We start from the raw sequence: 20,974 nt of genomic DNA, 5'->3' as shown, positions 1-20,974 counted from the left end.
TATTGTAGTTTGCAGTGAGAAAGGATAATATACGTTATTCACAATTTATATTGTGTTTATTAATGATAGAGATTAAGTTGAGCCCAAAAAAAGTTAGGAACAAGTTAGAGAGGGGGATTAAAAGTCACTGTAAAAAAGTGTACTGTAAAAAACTTTCATTCACAATATGTAGCAATATAACATTTTTAAACAGACCTCTATTTAAAACCCGGATAATTATTTTCGATTTATCCACATTTTCATCTGTAATTTCAAATTATCATTTTATTAAATTTTTTAATATACCAAATATACTTTTTCTTTCTTTGTATACGATATAAAATTAAAAAAATGAATTACGAATAACATTCTTTTCGACAGAACAGTAGAAAAAAGTTACAAAAATGCTTGAAAACGGTAAAACCATCTACTAACCAAATAGATAAACCAACTTCTCGCCAAAGTGCGACTCTAACGCCAGCTATCGGCGACCTGATACATTAACTCTACTCGAGAGCATAGTTCAAGGACCTCTGGCCGTACAGTACGTGATTGCTGAAGCGCCCTCGTACGGAAAAAGAAGGCACAAAAAATTAAATAAAATGGCGGCTATCATCACGAAATTTAGACGTAAGACACTTCTGAAGTATTTACTTGTAATATTAAATTAGTTAAATTTTAGAATACTCATGATTCAGGAACGTTCAAATGATGTTAAATTTATACGAATGATAACCTTTACGTAAATAACGTAAACAAGCTTGTTCGCGTATATACAAACCACGTGATTAATCAATACAATTTGTATTATTATTCTTACATACAAACAAACTTGCCTATTTTCTATGTGTCGATGTTGTTGATTAAAATGAAAAATTGCATGTAAATTTAATAATCACGTCTTTGCCATGAAATAAAATGCTATCGTATTTATGAATAGAATATTCCAAGAGATATTTAAATATCCTAAAAATAGCCTTATTCTTGTTGGCACATGTTTAAGATATGCATTTGAGAAAATGTCTGCTGTTATTGCATTATATGTTACTCTACAGTTATTTGTTCTGCAGCTTCACTAAATGTCAAACTGTAACATAGGTGACAGATCATTGCCATGAATTGAATGAACTTTCTCTCTGGAAAAGCAGTTTTTCTCTTTATTTCTTGTTTCTATCATATGGTAATGTAACATAGTCTTTCCTAAATACTGTGTAGTCAAAGGTTTTTCGAAAATCATCATTTAGATTATCACGAGCCGGCTCCCGCATCTGGTGGAAGAGAAAGGACGGCTTTGTTCCCGAGTTGAAGCTTGCTGAGTGATTTTCGAATCCGCTATGGATGTATGAGTTTAGGAACTTGCATCTTTGCAAAATATCCTGTGAACCTTATATTGCATGCCATCCAAAACTAACTATCATAAGAAAATATTTTGAGAATAGAAATTTATTAATGCTTGTTTCTTTTATTTTTATTTTTTAAAGATGTTTCAGAGTGACAGTTATTGAATTAGCCATAAAAACTAATTCATATGCCTCTGTGTCTTTATTTATACAATTTATTATGTAAATGTTTACTAGGACATATCATATTAGTGAGACTATTCACAAAAAAACAATCTTTATTTTTCACCTGTTTCACCTGTGAAAAATAAAGATTGTTTTTTCTGAACAGTTTTCTTAAATTTGTAATAAGTCCTACTAATATGATATGTTCTAGTAGACATTTACTTGGCCGGATGGCCGAGCGGTCAAGGTTCACAGCCTGCCGCCCTGGGGGACCTGGGATCGAATCCGGACGGGTCGAAAAATCCCCAGAAATTTTTCGGGGGTGGTGCATCCGGATACGTCGGTCCCCGTTCCTCACCACCCGGCCGCCCCATTGTGGGCCTGGCCGAACCCATAATGGGCTTGCTATAAGAGGCCCTCTTAGTGCCCACAGGGCGGAAAGAGTTACAAAAAAAAAAGTAGACATTTACATAATAAATAGCCATAAAAGCATTCAAATTTTGTTCAGTGATACTCAAATTTTGGAAGGTATGAAAATTTTTTGTAGAAAAAAGTAATTTGAAAAATCTAAAAAACTATGTACTTTAAGACTATTTTATTGTCTAGCTACATATTGCAAAGTTTTCTTTTTATAATTAAGATATTAAGACTAGGAGAATGCTTCTGTAGACTTCTCAAAGAAAGCTTGATGATATATTTTTTATCTTAGAGTTTTGTTTTAAATACAAATTAAGCAAGTGAATCAACTTAAATTCAGAAACACTACATTTTTTTTTAAGGAATGAGATTTAATTTATTTATTCTCAAGATTTTTCAGGTTCTTTAGAACTCAGAATTCATAATATGTATATATAAAATAGTCAAACAAATCAATAAAGTTTTATAGTAACAGACAAAATATTTTATATTTAATAAGAATAAAATCCAAATAGAAATAAAAAACTCAGCTATTTTAATTGCTCTAGAGCAGGGATGGCAAATCTTTTTGTGTTCACGTGCCATATTGTAAGCATACTTAGCTTTAAAGATGTTAATGCATGCCAAAGTTTCAGACTTCGAATAACAATATTTAAAGAAATTAAACGAATACGCTTTAATTAGAATAACTGTAAAAAAGCTGATTGAAAAAAGGACGATCAGGTGATAAACTGAAAGGATGATTGAAAAAGACAGAAATCGTATGATACATTATGTGCCAGATGATTCTCCTTATGTGACACTTTGGGCACACATTCCATAGGTTCGCCACCCCTGCTCTAGAGCAATGGTATTCAAACACTTTAGCAGTGCGACCCCAAGGTAATTTTGCATGACCCCAAATAGGGTCGCGAGACATAGATTGAATACCACTGCTCTAGAGTATATGCTCAGCATTTATGAGATCTTCTGTATTACATTAGATGTTCCAAGTAACAAAATTCTTGCTGGGTCATGAATTTCAAATTAAAAAAATAGTTTAATGCCAAATAATTACTGGATTACATCTGCCTATAACAATGCTACTAATTATTAAGTAATTTGGCATTAAGTGCCATCTCTTGATAAATTTAATAATTATAATTAAATTAATATTTTAACAATTAATTTAGAAGGTTCTGGAAGTAAATAATCTGCCTGAAGTGGGACTTGAATCCACAACTCCTGCTTGTCATGTGGATACATTTCCAATTATGCTATCTGGACCTCTGTCTGATCTTCTCTCCCAGAACTATTAATTTAATTATAATCATACTGGTTATTATAACTCTATGTAATCCAGCAATCATTTGCCATTGAACTAAAAATCAGGTTATTTGAGATTATATGTAAAAAATAGTTTTGTGAATTTTTTTCTTGTAGTCATAGATCTCATTTGCAGGCCTAGGGACTTGTATTATCATTAGACTTAATATGAAAATTATCACCTTTAATTGTCCAGCACAAATGTTTTAACAAAAATAAAAACGTTTTCGATCGTTTTCAACGGTCATCTTCAGTTACAACTCAAATTAAAAAAAGAACGTTCTTTTTTTAATTTGAGTTGTAACTGAAGATGACCGTTGAAAACGATCGAAAACGTTTTTATTTTTGTTAAAACATTTGTGCTGGACAATTAAAGGTGATAATTTTCATATTAAGTCTAATTTCCAGTAATTTAAAGTTGGTTTCTATTATCATTAGATTTAATGTTTTAAAATTTTGTTCATACATTGCATGTTCTCCCAATAATTATTACTAACTAAATGGAATAAAGTAGTAATCAGATGGATCAAAAAAAAAAAAAAAGCATATTGCACATTATTATAAAATTTTCTATTTGTAAATACATCTTATCTTTCTCACAAATACATGGTGTGGCAAGAAAATAACGAGACTGTGATTGCCTGCATGCAACAGTTGCATGGGGGCTGAAGTATGTAGGTGGATAAACAACCTTGAACAAGCACAACAAGTCTCAACTTGCTACTGCCATTAGATTGCTGTGAGTGCTTGTTGTGAGTGGATATGTTAGCACATGTTGGAAAAATGGCCAGCTTGAAAGAGGAGCAGAATATCAACCCTAAAATTTTTGGTGAAATTGAAAAAATTGCCATTGAATCTTCTCACCTGCTGTGTGAAGCATACAGAGACACATGTCTTTCTTGTTGTAATGCATGTTCAAATGGCACATGAGATTTTCTGAGGGCCAACAGGATGTGAAAGACAGTGAATGTTCTGGATGGTCCAGCACATGAAAAACCGAGGAAAAGGTCCAAAAAGTGGAACAAATTGTAAACCAGTACTACTACAAAGAAGTTCTGAAATCTTTGCGGGAAAGGATCAGAAGAAAGCAGTGACACTTATGGCAAAATAGTTTCATTCTCAATCAGGACACACCAGCCTGTTCTTCTTTGTCAGTGAAGCAGTTTCTGGCCAAGAAGGGAGTCACACTACTTGAACACCCACTGTACTTGCCATATGACTTTTACCTTATCCCTAAAGTCTGCTCTGAAGTGACACTGTTTTGATTTGGTTTCTACTGTCAAGAAAAAAACAACAGAGCTTCTGCATAGTCTTACAGATAATGACCTGTAGCACTGTTATGATCAGTGGAAGTTATGAATACAGCACTGTGTGGAAGCAGATCATACATTGAATGGGAATACAACTAAAGTGAGTATACTCTCAAGATTTAAAGTTCAGGAACTTCAGTCTCATTATTTTCTAGCCACATCTCATACACACATATATTATACATATATGAGGTATAGTGTATGTGTGTGTAAACCAATTATGCCTCATATATTATACGTATATGAGGTATAATTGGTTTCAGGAATTTCATTTTGTCTTTTGATCTTCAGATAGTTTTTCCGGAAACTCTGTTCTATTCAAACATTTCTTCCCTGATGTCGTACTTTCCTTTTATCATTTTGTTATTTTTATTTTGTCTATTCACAATATTCTGCTTGATCTCATAAATGTATTATTTTGACTGCAGTAAGTCTTCTAACATCTGCTCTTGATATTCTCCACATTTTGCTCAATATAATTATATACTTCTCACTAAGATATTACATATATCCCATTTTCTTTTTAAGCTTTTGGCATTCTACTGCAATCCAGTCAGCCTAGTTAATTGTTTTTCTTTCTTTTATTCTGCTTCTCATCTCTGTTATCTTTCCCATCTTGGCTTAATTCCACTTCTAAATATTTGTAATGGTAACATACTGTGTAAGTTCTACATTACATACTACTAGAACACAGTGTTTTTTCTTTCCATATTCATGGATAATCTGTGAAAAAAATTTTTTTTTAAATTAACTGATAGTTACATGCATAATAGAACTGGTTTATATTTCTATTTTCTGTTATAATATATACAAAAATACTGTTCACTGATTTTTTTCACTACTATAGTTAGAGACTGATTTTGTATGTGGCTTTTTAAACCTCACTAACATATCAAGTAAGTTAATTTTTACACATGTAATAAGACTTGTTCTTTTGCAATGCAATTTGAGCTGTTTGTATTGGAGGACAGCTCAACCCTCTCCCTGAGTTCCTGGGCAATGCTGGACATTCTTTGCTAGCATTATAATAATGTAGGATTTTAATCTATATTAATATAAAAATAATAAGAACGTGTAAATAATGTAGTATTAATATAAATAGAATGTTTATAATATTGTTTCCAACAAGTAAATACAGCAATATACATAAATAGGTAAAATTTATATATACATATAAATTTTTACATTAGACTACAACTGCATTAGTTACATGTTCTTATTACTTTCATATTAATATAGATTAGAAACCTACATTACTATATACAGCATTATTTTGTAAAATCACTTGGCATTATATCATATAAATTGAGATCACATTGTGTATTTTTTTTTCTTTTGTTTAAACATTCTGACAATACCAATGTTCTTTGTACATACCTCCTCTAATGATAGTTGCAGATCATTTTTAAAATTACATTCAGGCTTTTACATTTTTATTCTAAAAAATATTTGGTACTGGTATGTTTGCATCCCACTTGTGAGATGTGTTCTTATGTTGTAATTTTTTTGTTAATTTTCTTACATTTAAAGCATGCTATTCAAAAAACCGATGGCAAAATTTATGTTGAAATAAACCAAAAATAACTATTCAAAAAATTTACAAGTACAGTAGAGAGTCGTTTATCCGAATCAATTGGGGACTGGGGTTGTTCAGATAACCGATTATGTACGAAAAAATGTATTAACCTGTCCGATGTTGAAATTTTTCTCCGTTGCGTGTCGCTTCGTGTTGAATTTTCGTCAATTTTAAGCCTAACGAAAATTTTTATAATAATAATCGAGGCTATTGTATCGTTAAAAGTTATTTCTTTATTTTGTACAAACAAAATAAATATATTGAAAAATATAAAAACAAAAAAATTATACTTTAGAAGTAAATCTAGTATCAAAAAAGTTCGATTCAGCATGACACAGTCCGACTGGAAAGCGTTCGGATAACTAGTGTTTGGATAAATGACTCTCTACTGTACTAATTTTTTTGCTATTTTTGTTAGGTTAAAACATTAAATTAATACTGCTAGAATGACAATTTTATGGACTTCTGTTTGCTATCCTTAGCTTATTTAACAATTTGCATACAAAGCTTACATTACAATACTTCCTCAACCCCTATAAAACTCAAAACTAAAAGAAATGAAACCTAACTGATCTGAGCTTCAATAAATTAGTCCATACACCAAATGTACACCTACAAATTATTTTGTTGCAACTCAATCTTGGCTGTTAATGTTCTAGAAATAAATTTGTTTTATTACCTTTTTCAAAACAATTTGAGAAAATAATAACCTTATTACTGAAAAATATGAACATCGTAATTCAAAATTACATTGAAAATGGCTAACAAATATGCCATTCTTCTCAGCAGTATTTATGTTATGCATACTGCTGAGAAGAATGGCATATTTGAAACAAGAGACTTATTTGCATAAACAAAAGGAAACAATAGGTTATTTGAAATATTTTGTTAAAATAATAATATATTCCAAGGCTAATTTCTAAAAAACATCCTTTTTAAAATTTTCAGAATAAAAATTCAGATTTTGTCTTTCTTTTTTTACACTTTATATTCTTCTTTTCTTATTTTTTTTTTGCACACTTTACATTCATTTTAAATAATAATCCAATTAAGCAATGTTGTTTTATAAGCAGTATGGGATAGTCCTGTCACGGGTAGTCCTGCAACTACCCATGACAGGAATGTATTATACCATGTGACACAGCATGACATGACACACAGGAGGAAAACATAAAAGTACCAAATGTTATAAGTAAAAATTAAAGTTAAAACATCAATTATTTGTGTGTAAATGCAATATGAAAGGGAACATCATGAAACGCTACCTATGGGGATTGGACTGAGCTATTATGCTTTCAGTCTTTCCAGTGTTAATTTCAGTGGCTACTCTAGATGTAGAAATACAATGATGCATGTTATGTAAAGATTTTGTTTCTATTCTAGGAATCTTTTGCAGGGTATATTCCAGTGCAGGTTATATGCACAAAATTACAATACATTACTAATTAACTTTTAACATCTAACTACTTATGGTATTCAGTTACTATAATCAGTTATATGTTAGCTAGATCTATTCATTTCTTTCATATTGCATTATATGGTGATAAAATAACTAAAATTTATTATTTTACAAAGTAATTATTATCCTATCCAGCCAAGTGCAATGAAGAATACATTGCTGATATTTCAGTATATCCTTTAGAAATAATGCATTATTAGACTGAAGAACACTGTTGAAATCATATTATTGACTAGCTGTTACTCGCACTTCGCCTGCAAGGATTTTGCAAGCAAACATCATTTATATTCAGTATTTTAACAACCATAGTAATTGTTATATAACACCTACCGCTGAGAATGATGAGAATTGCTGAGAATCAAACTGTTTTCAGTTTGGACAATTTTCTGGAATGTTTACAATCATTCTATAATTGAACCAATATGCAATAACAAATTCAAATTTAAAAAGGTTCGAACATTTGGTTAAAAAATTGAAATATATAAAAATATTTATAACAATGTCTGAAATGTTATCAATTTAATATACCTAACTACTCAATGAAGACTAAACATAGTTAAAAACAAAAATCGCATCTAAAGTGGTACAGTAGAAGCCATTCTTCAAGTTAAACCTTAATGCTTTCCCTCTCCTTCCACAGGGGAATTTTGAAAAATCCCTTTATAATGTGCATTCCCATGGTGTACCATATTAAAACGCAGTTAAAAACAAAAAATCATATCTAAAATAGTACAGTAGAAGTCGTTCTTCTGGTTAAGCCGTAATGCTTTCCCTCTCCCCTGGAAAGAAATTTCGAAAAATCTCTTCTTAGTATGCATTTTCATGATGTACCCTAACTGTCTACCAAATTTCACCTCTTTAGATTCAGCGGTTTGCTCTGGGCGATGATGAATTAATCAGTCAGGACAAGTAATTTTATATATTTAGATTTACTAGGGAGGTTTTGCCCCACTGGCTATGCTCACTTGCCCCAGGGACTTTGCCCACTTATTCAAACATTTTGTGGCAATTCAGCAATTCCTATGCCATTTCTATTTTTTTTCCACAAAAAAATGTTTGTGACAATTTTAATGTAAGTATTTTTATATATCTTATATATAAGATGGATTTCTAGAATGAAGCAATTAGAGTATCATTAAAAGATATTGAGATTATTTTGTATTAATTAGTGTTTGATGATGACAATCAACTGTAAAATTTCCTAGTTATTTCCCAAACAAAAATTCTTTAATATGATAATTGTTTATATTAACTTTTTTAAATATAATCTTGCAAATAATTTTGTTGTATTTATTAACAACTAATGAAATTTTAAATCATGACTTTGGCTAACTACATTAAAATTTTAAAAATTATTTATATTTTACATGTTAGGTGCTAATGGAATATTAAATTTTCAGAATGTTATTATGCTTGCAATATAAATGTAATTCCCGTAAGATATCGAAGAATAAAATCTAGAAATCCACCAGAACCTCATTTTGTTAGAAAATGCATGTTGGAAGTTTGTAAACCAATGTAAAAAAGAATGAAACACCTGACTTTCAACGTTGTTCTCGAGCTAAAATAGAGGAAGAAAAATATGTAAGTTGTTAAATTTCAATTACTTTATAATCTCATATATCCATATATGAGAAGATTTATTATCCATATTAGTTAAAATTTAGGAATTCTTCTAACATTTCACTAGCATTTTCTTATAATAGTAATTAAATTTAATGAATTAAAACTTATATCACATTGGAATTTTCATATGTATTTTCAGATTCATCCTTATGAACAGTTGCTTGCAAAACAGGCAATGAATGAATGGAATGCATCTCGTATGGTTTGTTTCTTTCACCACAATTCACTTACAGATGAAGAAAAAAGAATTATTAGTAATATGTTATTTAAACAGGTATGAAATAGCATGTATTACAGACAAATAGTGATATTTTGAAACTGTATTTATTAGTTATAATATATCATATGCTGTTATACATAGTGAAATTTGATTATATATACAGTATATTCTATGGAGTATGTGGTTAGCCAAGGCATTTTGATTAAAATATTATACAGTGAGAAAATATTGGCAGTTTGATAAACCTGTTTAGTAAATAGTAAAACTAAAATTTTTAACTTTTTATGCATTGGCTGTGTTGTTTTTTTGTATTACTGACAAGATGTTATCATCCCATATTGCAGGGATGGGCATCCTTTTTCTATGTAACAGCTGCATTTCAAAACTTTTGAACTGACGCGGGCCACATACAAGAGAAAAGAGAAGAAAAAATGTCAATAAATCACAATTATTTATTCATATATAATTATAAATTAGCATAAATATATTTAATTTAGCTTTTGGCACAGATGTAAATGTAATAAATATATTGGAAATATTTGGTTAAATATTAGTCACCACGAGCTTTAAATTAGATTTGATGTGTCTGTCAGCCATTTCCTGTTTTAATTTTTACTAAGTTTATTGCAGAAAAACTATTCACATACATAAGTTGTAGAAAATAACATTTGAATTTTTTCTGCATACTTCCTTAAGCTGGAAAATTGATATTTTTTATTAATATTTTATGCAATGCGGGCCACAAAAAGTATTACTGCGGGCCATGGGTTGCCCATCCCTGTCATACTGCTTAAAAATATTACAATAATTATATCAAACTAAATTAAGTTTGCTTTTCACTGGTTAAAGCCCATTTGTAAAAGTTTGATCTGGTCTACAAGTTGCTGTAAAAGATAGTTTTGACTACGGCATTATATATTTTTAACCTAAGGTCATTCTAAATGGAGAAGTTAAAACAAATCATGTAGATGAATATTGAAAACTATTTTAAATGACATCTATATGTGAAAATTTAACAAAAAAAAACACTGAAAGAAATGAAATGGCTTTTAATGATATTCATTATTGGGTGAAAATGCAATCTTATTGAAATATTAATATGTAGAAGTTTTTAAAATATTTTTGAATCTACACTTAACAATTGAATGGCATGTGAAGGCCTTAAGAAATATTTAAATACTTAAAATCATTACTATCATCAAAATTGTATTAATAAAATGCATTATGATAAATCTGTCCTTCACATCAAACGACTCCATAAAATCAGTAACACAAAAATATGGATAAAAAGTCAACATTTATATTACAGATAAAATGGGTTTTGGGAAACATTTTCTCTCTAATAAATGTTGACCCCTTAGCTGATTAGCATCCATATTTTTGTGTTGTCTTAATAAAGATTTTCCTTGAATTTTGTTTGATTTTGTATGCAAAGAAATCCTCTAAGAATTCAGTTTTCTAATTAAGTAATTATCCATATATATATTCAAGTAAATCTAATACGAAGCTATTTTAGCCTCACTGATTGATTTGCTCACTCACTGACATGAAATGTTTGATTAGAAGTAAATTTCTAACAGAAAGATGAAATAGTATATTCAATAGTACATCAAGTATATTGCCAGAAAAATCTGAAATTTTTTTTATTAATTTGTTCCCCATTATTTTAAGTATCATTTATTTTACCTTATCATTCAATACATAAGTTGTATTGAATGATAATTGTATGAATTGTATGAATGTATTGAATGATATTCTTTATTCAATTTTTAATTATTATTTATAATCATTTAATAAATATACAATCAAGCTTGTAAAAAGATGGAACTCAAATGGGACTATCTTGTTTTTTCTGTTTTCTGCCAATCATAGGCTATTGTCTTATTCACTTTTCTAGTGTTCTCTGTTGTCTATATAAACGTCCTGAAAATGATTCTTTTCCCTTTTATGCGATTGGACAAAAAATGTTTTTTTTTACAATTTAAATGTGTGATGACAAACTGATCTTTTCTACATTTCCAGCAGTTTTATTGTGGTTGTAAAAGAAATGCAAATGTTTTTTGATTGCATTCAGAAGACAGTGTCAGGCTTCTATAGAAGACTTTCTTCATTTTAGCCAAACTTTTTGAATTTGGAACATTTTTAAAAATCAAGGTTCTGGAACCAAAATTTTTTTAAACAAACAGTCCAGTTTCCATATCACTGATGTCATCACCCTAAATAATTTTATAGAAAAATGTAAATTATAGCTTAAAATAATATAATATTGGGGTGTACCTATGATATTAAATTGTATCTTCACATAATGGATTGCCCATAATTGATTTCCAAGTGCTGGAAATTGTTTCTGCATCTTTGCTATTTATACATATTTCTTGTTTTGAGCTCTTATATCCATATTTCTAGTGTTCTCAGTTTATTGGCATCTAGGGTTATTTTTAATTAATTTGGCATCATTTTATTGTACTGACACCTCATACTCTATTGCATATTGGGCCAGAATTGTTGTTGCTTTCTTATTGGCAATGTCACACTTATGTTCTGCCATTCTGTGTGTTGAGGTTACTATTAAATCTGCTATTGTTTTGGTGGTATGGAGTGGTTTTCCAGTGTTATGTTAAAATTTTAATTATCCTATATTTGTTAGGAGTCTGAAGATTGTTTGGTTAAGTTTAAAAGCAATTGTTCTATTGGTGTAACTTGCTATTCACTTGTACAGTACATAGCAATCAAGTTGGGGTGGATGTCCACTACAATTTTCCTCTTATTTGTTTCTTGTAGTATTTGATTCTTATTGCTTGTTCTTTTTCATTGTGTTGCCCATTTCTTACAAATTCTTTAGCTAAAACAGAAATCAGTGCTTTGTTAAATCCATGTTTCTAAGCTATGTCTCTAATGTAATTCAGCTCTTTGTTGTATCAGACATCTCTGAGCAATGCATAAAAGCTCTCTTCACTAATGATCTGAATACTTTAATCTTGTACTGAGATGGGTCACAGAATGTGGCATGAATAAAAAAAAAGTATATGAAGGTTTGCAGAATGTAGAAGTTTGCATCTTATTATTGTGCATGATTATTTTAACATCCAAGAAGTGGGTTTCTCTCTCCTGCTGATCTAATTTTAGTGTGAGCCAATATGGATTTTTGTTGAATATTTTCAGAATGTTACTAATGTCTGGTTGTGATTTCTGCATAATTTGTATATCATTTACATAGTGTGATTCATCAGTAGTTATAATATGATCACTTACTATATTGTTTTATTGTTTCAATTTCTTTCTTTCTTTTTTTTTTTTTTGTTAAATTAGTTGTATTGTGCAAGTATATTAATATCCCTATATACATGAGGGTGGATTTTTTCAACCTCCAATGATCCATAAAACAAAGACAAGTGTAAATCACAAAATGAATTTATTACCAAAAGTTAGGTACAAACATGATTACTTTTTGACATAATTACCATGAAGATTGAGGCATTTGTTATATCTGTGGACAAGCTTTGCAATCCCCTCTTCATAAAATGTTGCCACCAGTGACTTGAGATGGGCCTTAACGTTGTTTTGAAGACTGTCGTTAGTCTTGAACCTCTGCCCTCCTAGCCATGTTTCCAGTTCAGGAAAGAGGTGGAAAGTACTCGGTACTAAATTGGGGCTATATGCTGGGTGTTTAAAAAGTTCCAAGCTAGGTGGAAGTCTTCACACCTTTAATGTGTGAAGACTTCTACCTCTTTCCTGAACTGAAAACATGTCTAGGAGGGCAGAGGTTCAAGACTAATGGCGATCTTCAAAACAACATTAAGGCCTATTTCAACATTCTATAAAGAGATGATTGCAAAGATTGTCCATTGATATGACAAATGCCTCAATCTTCATGGTGATTATGATGAAAAGTAATCATGTTTGTACTAACTTTTGGTAGTAAATTCATTTAGTTATTTACACTTGTCTTTGTTTTATGGACTATCAGAGGTTGAAAGAAAAACAACCTAAGTAATTTCAAATAAATCTATGGATATGGATCAGCATTGATGATCAGTGTCAAATGATATGGATCAGCATTAAATATAATGCTGATCCTTATCATTATTTTTAAGATGATAAGAAATGTAGAAACTAATTAAATAATCCGCATAACGAGATATCAAATGATTTTCATCATGGAGAATGATACCAAATAAGTTTCTTTGCCTGTTAATTTGAGAGTTGTTTGTTGTTAGAAACAGAAGATTGATTGAAAAAGAGTTGAGTTCTCTCTTTGAAGAATATGAGAAATAGCAAGAATTTTATAAAGCATCAATATCATAAGAACTTTTTTGACAGAAAACATATACATATCTTTTGTAGTAGTAACAAGTGGAAAGACACTATTGGGTAAAATGCACAAAATTGCTGTGTCAAATTTATCATACAGGAACACACATGTAACCAAGAGAATAGACTTTATTATTTAACATACATTATTTCTAGTGATGGCAATGCATTTCGGGCTATTTGCCCCTCTCCAGTCCTTTTTTATACAATTATAAATTGTATAAAAAACGTTATTTGTGAAACAATATTTGTGGCGTGGATAGAAGGTGTAGAATTAAAACCAAAAACAAGAAAGAACAAAAACAAGCAAAACTGTGTAAAGTTAAAGATAAAACTTGCTAACATTGTAGAAATATTACAAAAAAAATACTAAACTGTGAAATGAATAAACCCAACCAAAACATTTACACCTCTTAGCTGTAAAAAAAAAAAAGGACTGAAGAGAAGCAAATAGTCCAAAATGCATTTTCACCACTCTGTACAGAAATAATGTATGTTAAATAATAAAATCTATTCTCTTGGCCACATGTGTGTTCCTGTATGATAAGTTTGACACAGCAATTTTGTGCATTTTCCCCAATGAATGTAGAAAGAACAAGAAGCAATCAAGTATTAACAAGCACTAAGGAGAGACATCTGTTTACACTAAAAAATGTAACAAAATTGTGTGTTATGAATATGTAATTTTTATTTGTTTATATAAGTATTTTACATTATAATAAAAATGCAATGTTAAAATAATTATATTTTGTTATAAAATAAAATTTAGTAATGAATAATAATATATTTCAACAATTTAAAATACATTATTCATTACAAAAAATCCACAGTTAAAAATGGTCAGTATAACTAACTTGCAAAGGTTTGTCTCATTATTGACTAAGTCAATAGATAAAAATATTGATTTTGATATTAATAACATCAAAATCAATATTTCTTTATTACTTTATTCTAAACAATTTAATTTATTAAATTAAATTGTTTAGAATAAATATCAAAAATAATTAAAATTATAGAAATTTTAATAATTTTAAACTGAAATAATTTTTTTACAGAAAAATATTTCTATTCGACTATACATACATAGATGAGTCTAGCTGATTTGTCCCTTCACACGCTGTACGAGGCAATAACAGTTCCACCGGCGAAGTCGACCTTTCTTTGTAGGCTACCATTCGCCGCAAAATGTAAAATAGTTAAAAAGTCCTCTAGCGGTGGCACTGCATAATTAAAATTAAAAATGTAATTTTTAATGTAATTTAATTTTAATTATGCTGTGCCACCGCTAGAGGACTTTTTAACTATTTTACATTTTGCGGCGAATGGTAGCCTACAAAGAAAGGTCGACTTCGCCAGTGGAACTGTTATTGCCTCGTACAGCGTGTGAAGGGACAAATCAGCTAGACTCATCTATGTATGTATAGTCGAATAGAAATATTTTCCTGTAAAGCCATATTGGTCCCGGCAATTTTTATTAATTGAAATAATTTTTATTGGTATTTTGTATTTTATTATATTTCAAAATATTAATTTAACATTCATGAATTATAGGGTATGTATTTACGACATTATAATAATTCTGTTATGAAATTAGCTCTACAAGGCACTATTTATGAAGCTGCATTATGCCTTGTTCAGTCATATTCAGCATATTTATTTAGTCCTGAACCAAATGTGTCAAGATTATTAAAACTTTCAAAAAAAATGCCTCAATATATTTTATTAGGTAAGTATGAAAGTATTATTTCTATTGAAAATTTTTATTAAACTTTATATAATTTTAATTAAAAAAAAAATAAACATCTTACTAAATTTCATCTGTAGTTTTAATGAAAACAAAAATATTTTTGAACCAAATTGACAGATCTTTATCAGTTGCTCAAAAAAGAATAAAGACAAAATGAACATATTAGAATAAAAATTAAACATAATGGTCAAAGATGCAAGTTCCAAAATGAAAATTCTTAATTCTTAAAATAAAAAGTTTTATAATTTTTAAAACAAAGTTCATTTTTCTACAGGGAATATTGTACTTTTCTCTTAAGAAATGAACAATATTCTGTGTAGAAGAAATCCCTGTAAGAAATTCTTTTTCTTAAGAGAAAAGAACAATATTCTGGAAGATGAAAGGATAATTTATTTTAAACAAAAAGTTCATATAAACATGTGCTTTATCCTGAATGGTTTCTATGATAGAGACATCTAAATATTTATTTTTCAAGTGAGAAATTTCCAACAGTTTAGAATAATTTTCAAAAATTTCACTGTCACCTTCAATGCAATTTTCTAGTCTCACGAGAACATGTTATATTGCTTGCCTGAGTGTATCTGCTCATTCCTTTGTATATCAACCTTTCTTTGGTACACTTCACTTTCTATCCAGCTCCATAAACAAAAATCTGATGGGGTTAGATCTAGAGATCTTGGTGGCAGTCAGTTGCATCACCATGACCAATCCCATCAATTAATGAAAATATGGAGAGATGGTTCTTCACAAGTCTGATAGTATGGGGAAGGGTCCTGTCATACTGAAAAATATATAGTGCACAGTGTGACCAAAGGAATGTCGTCTAGTTCAGTGTTTCTCAAACTTTTTGGACCATGACCCCCCTTCTGCACTTAAAAATTTCAAAGGAACCCCGAAGAATAAGTATGTGTCGAAAAACATCCCGGAGGGAGGGGGTTAGGCTCGTATTTAAATATTTATATATATTTATACGTGCAATTTATTTAAGTAAAAATTATTTTATATATTTTTTATTTCTATTATTTCTAAACATGAATCCATAGTAAATTTATAAAATATTTGAAAAAATTGATCTGGCATCAATTTTTCAGCAACCCCGCAAATATTTTTCACGACCCCCACTTTGAGAATCACTAGTCTAGTTGTGTACCTAATATGTTTTGCAAAATCTGAAGGTAACTGTGTCTTGTTAGTCAATGTTCTAAAATAATGGAACCTATCAACATGTCATTAATTATATCACACTGTACAGTACATTGACTGAGAAAGAAACTTGGAAATTTCTTTTCACTGTATCAATTGGATTCTCATGTGACCATTGATGGGTGTTGCTGTTGTTGATTCCATTCTGGATAAATGTGACTTCATCAGTAAATAAATTGATAGAAGCATTTCATGATTAGCATTTAACCAGTGACAAAATTCCAGTGTCCCTTTTTGAAGATTTTGCAAATGAAATGGATGCAACCTCTCTTCATGTAGTGTTTTCCATACACATGTTCATGAAACACTGAGATGTGCAGAAAATCTTTACATGCTAGTTGTAGGACTGTGCTGAATCTTGTCAATAATGTGTTCCTGTTCCTGCACATTTTGTTGACATCCTTGTTCAGATGAAATATGAGCACTGGGAAGTGTACCACTCATGAATGGGGTGAAAACTGTGAAAAACACTCTATGATACAGAATTTGACGTGTAGGAAAGTGTCAACAGTATTTTTCAACAAAAGCAAGAGTACTACAATTACAGAAACAAATCTTCTTATTTGACATTAGTGAAAATGTGTGGCATTTTTAGCAAACACTTCTACACTCAGAACAGACAACTGACTGTTCTGAGTGTACACATCATTGATTCACATTGATTCACTTTTACAGTCACAACAGTTAACTGACAACTGACACCTCAAATGGCACCACAGAGCAATAGGAGGGAAAGAAAATAGTACAAACTGATTTCAGCTCTATTTTGGAAACAATTTGGGATAGAGCAAAGCTTACATTAACTTTTTGATTAAAATAACCTATCTTTTTACCTCCTGGAAAAGTCATCTTTCCTTTTGGGATACCTTGAATACAAAGATTTATTTTTTATTAACAAATGTAAATATTTTCCAGATAATATAATTTTATGATTCCCTGTTGGATTTCAAAAATACAAGATTTAGAACAACTTTATTAATATATCACAAACTTGTATAAAAAGCTGTCACACAACTGCATTCATAGAGAACTGAACATTTGAATTTTCTATGAATGATATTGCCTGAAAAGGACTATATACTGTCAAAAGTACTTGTGAAATAAATCTTTTTCCATAATGCTAATAGACAGTTAGTTATATAACAGCTTTTTGTATTAGTATTTGGTGTCTAGAGTTATTTATATTTTATCATTAACTTGTAATAGAAAATTTCTCAAAGCTTTTCAACTATGACTATATATATAAAATCCTGATATAATAATAAATATAATTTCCTCTATTGCTAATTATTATATAATTAATAAACAAAATTAAATTGAATTCTATCTAGAAAGTTTTAGAAACATAAACTATAATTAGTCTAATGTTAATCTGTTCAATAGCAACTTTTAACCTTGTATATTTGTTCAAAACATTAATGAATCTTGTTATACTTGCATAAACAGGTTGACCTCCAATTTTCTGACACACTTTATTCTAAAACCTTGCTGGATTAACAACTTTGCCAGACCAACCAAGGTCACATATTTATAACTCAATATTATGTTCTGGATCACTAATTATATAATTTCCATGTTTCTAAAGTATTTGTGGACTGCTAGAAAGTTGAATTTGCATATATTAAATGTGGATTGATGATTACACTTTATACAACTAACATCTTTCTAACATTAATCTTAGATATGGCCTCTAAGTAAAATGAACTAAAAGTCACAGAAAAGAGAAATCACTAACAACTACATTGTAGACAATCCAAGTCAACACATACTACATGTGTGGCAATTCAGCAAAATGCAGTGAACTAGTTTGGCAATATTAGGAATTTTAAATGTCCTATCATAATTCTATCTGGATTAAAAGGGGTGTGGACCATCAGGAGTTGGAAAATTCCTGTAGTATGTTTCATTAGAAAGATCACAAAAATTTTATGGGCATTGATCTATATTCTGCTCTAGTTTCATATTAATTTCACATACTAATAATTTGTTTTGCATGTGTTGAGAGAAAATGCTAATGAACTAATTTGAAAATTTTCGAAATTACTCTGAAAATCAAAGTAACAAGAAGTCATGCTTTATTAGAGTGAATCTTCCAAACATTAAAATTCAAGCACCTATTTAAGCCTTGCAGACTCATCTTAAGAGTGTAAATTTTTTCATAAAAACAATTATATTCTTACTGTTAATATTTGTTTAAGATATTGTTCTATACAAACTAGAATTATTCTAGTTTTGGTTATATTAAGTACAAACATAAAATGTTATTCATTGTAAAAATATTCCAAATAACTTAAAAATTTAAGTTAAACATTTTTTTTCAATAATTTTGAAAAAGAAACAATTATCTAAATATCTTCTGATAACAATTCTGGCTGTTGAGAAATTTGAATACTGATAAAATTAATCATAAATACATCCAGCTAATATATATATAAAAAATTTTATAAACACTAAAACATGTTCTTATAAATTCTGTTAGCTGCTTGTACTGAAACGAATAGATTTTTTAAAATCTAAATGTTTGTCACTAAAGTACAACTAAAAACTAAATGTTAAGATACTAATTAAATGTCTTTTTTTATGAACAGTCATTTTGAGGCTGACAACATGAAAAGAGAACATAATAAGGTGAACCAACTGATGATAATTTCTGTGATTACAATAAGTAGAATTGACTGTATTTGGAATTTAAACATTTTTAAATTGAGAAATAATAAATTGAATGAGTATGCTCCAAAACCAGTTATAAAAATTGTTTAGATTTGCATATTATTACATTTATATATGATGATGTAATGAGCTAGTAAATGCTACTTATGAGCTAGTTACTAAAGATTAAAACATTTTAAAATAAAAAACTTTTAACAGTTGCTATTGATTATAAAAATTAATGAAATTGAACCATTTATTTAAGTATTTAACATTTAAAATGATACAAAACTTTAAGGTATAAAATCTATGAATTTTATGAGTTTATGAATTTCATTATATTTCAATTTTTTGTAACTTGTCTTTTATATTTTTTTATTTTAGCTGGAATCATCGATAATCATTTCCTAAGCCGTGAAGAACTTGTAAATTACAGCACTCTTCCTTCTTTAGAGGTTATGCAGAGTCAGATATGTAATACTTTAATGTTAAGTTCTACTCAGATGACTACTACATTGTCTCATCACTTGATAGAACTGAATCGAATTCTACATCAACATAGTAAGCAAAATAATTCTTCAGGAAATGTCACAGAAAAATCAGAGGATGTAAATAAATGATTGAAATATTTAAATAAAAGTATACATTATTAGTTGCTATTCAAATGTTTGTAGTCAACACACAAGTATTTTTTGTTACTCTATAAATATAATCTTGTATTGTAAAAAAAATATTTTTATTACATATGTTGTTTAGCTGACAAAAATTTATTATTGAAGATTAACTATTTAAAAATATTATACTAAAGGAATATACAAAGTTTAGTAATTATTCATTTATAGATGAGAATTTTGTCACTGAAATAAAATATTAGTTCATTATACAATCTTCCATTAAAGATAAAATATGTTAGTTTTATGTATTGATTTCTGTCATCAAAACAAAAATCTGCCAACAATAATTTTTGATATGTTACACCTAGCATTAACTTGGAGATTTTTTGGCTCTAGTATTAAAAGTCAATTGATTTAATTAGTAATTTCATATTTGGTCCCAAATAGGCATAATGCTATCTGTATCTATATAATTATATTAATAATTATTAAATTGGAAATAATTAAATTTAGATATATCTGAAACAGCATAACTATAGAATGGAATTCCAATCATAACTCTTGTGTAATATGCAAATATGTTGGCAGTTATATCATGTAGATTCAAAGCCAGAGTTTTTCCAGATATATATTAGTTTAAACTTGTATATAATAATAAAAATAAGTTATTTATGCCTGAAGGAATTTTATTTTTACATCTGAATAATATAACTCTCAGCATACCTGCACACTATAAATAGATAGAATTGTATACTTGAATTCAGATTAATATTTTTCAGAATTATCTAAAATTAACTAAATCTGAAATAAGTTAATTTTTAACATAATCAACAAATCATAATATAACTAATTCTAATCAAAATCAAATTATATAATTAATCTGAATATAACTGGACAATTTATGAGCAAAATTACTAACATTTGTGTTTGGATTATGATATCATTATGTCATATAATGTTTCATTTTATATTTAGATAAAACCAAAAAGTTTATGAAAGTTTCATAATAAAGCTTATTTGTTTTTATTTAAAGTTAAAGAAAGTTAATTTTAT

The 20,974-nt window shown here is 29.0% G+C and overlaps 1 protein-coding gene across 1 annotated transcript; it reads left to right on the top strand.

Annotated features, from left to right (window-relative positions):
• The first annotated feature begins 581 nt into the window (after positions 1 to 581).
• Positions 582 to 19,966, top strand: mRpL10 (mitochondrial ribosomal protein L10). Its single transcript, XM_067277099.1, is given in 6 exon segments — positions 582 to 609; positions 8,952 to 9,068; positions 9,071 to 9,135; positions 9,317 to 9,451; positions 15,260 to 15,434; positions 19,692 to 19,966. Coding segments are annotated over 6 exon segments (756 nt in total). The 3' UTR covers positions 19,928 to 19,966.
• Positions 19,967 to 20,974: the final 1,008 nt, after the last annotated feature.

The sequence above is a fragment of the Centruroides vittatus genome, unplaced genomic scaffold (assembly GCF_030686945.1).
Source record: "Centruroides vittatus isolate TY-2023 unplaced genomic scaffold, ASM3068694v2 contig_728, whole genome shotgun sequence".
Lineage (NCBI taxonomy): Eukaryota > Metazoa > Arthropoda > Arachnida > Scorpiones > Buthidae > Centruroides > Centruroides vittatus.
The sequence above is the reverse complement of the archived record's forward strand: the minus strand, read 5'-3'. Positions and strand labels throughout refer to the sequence as shown.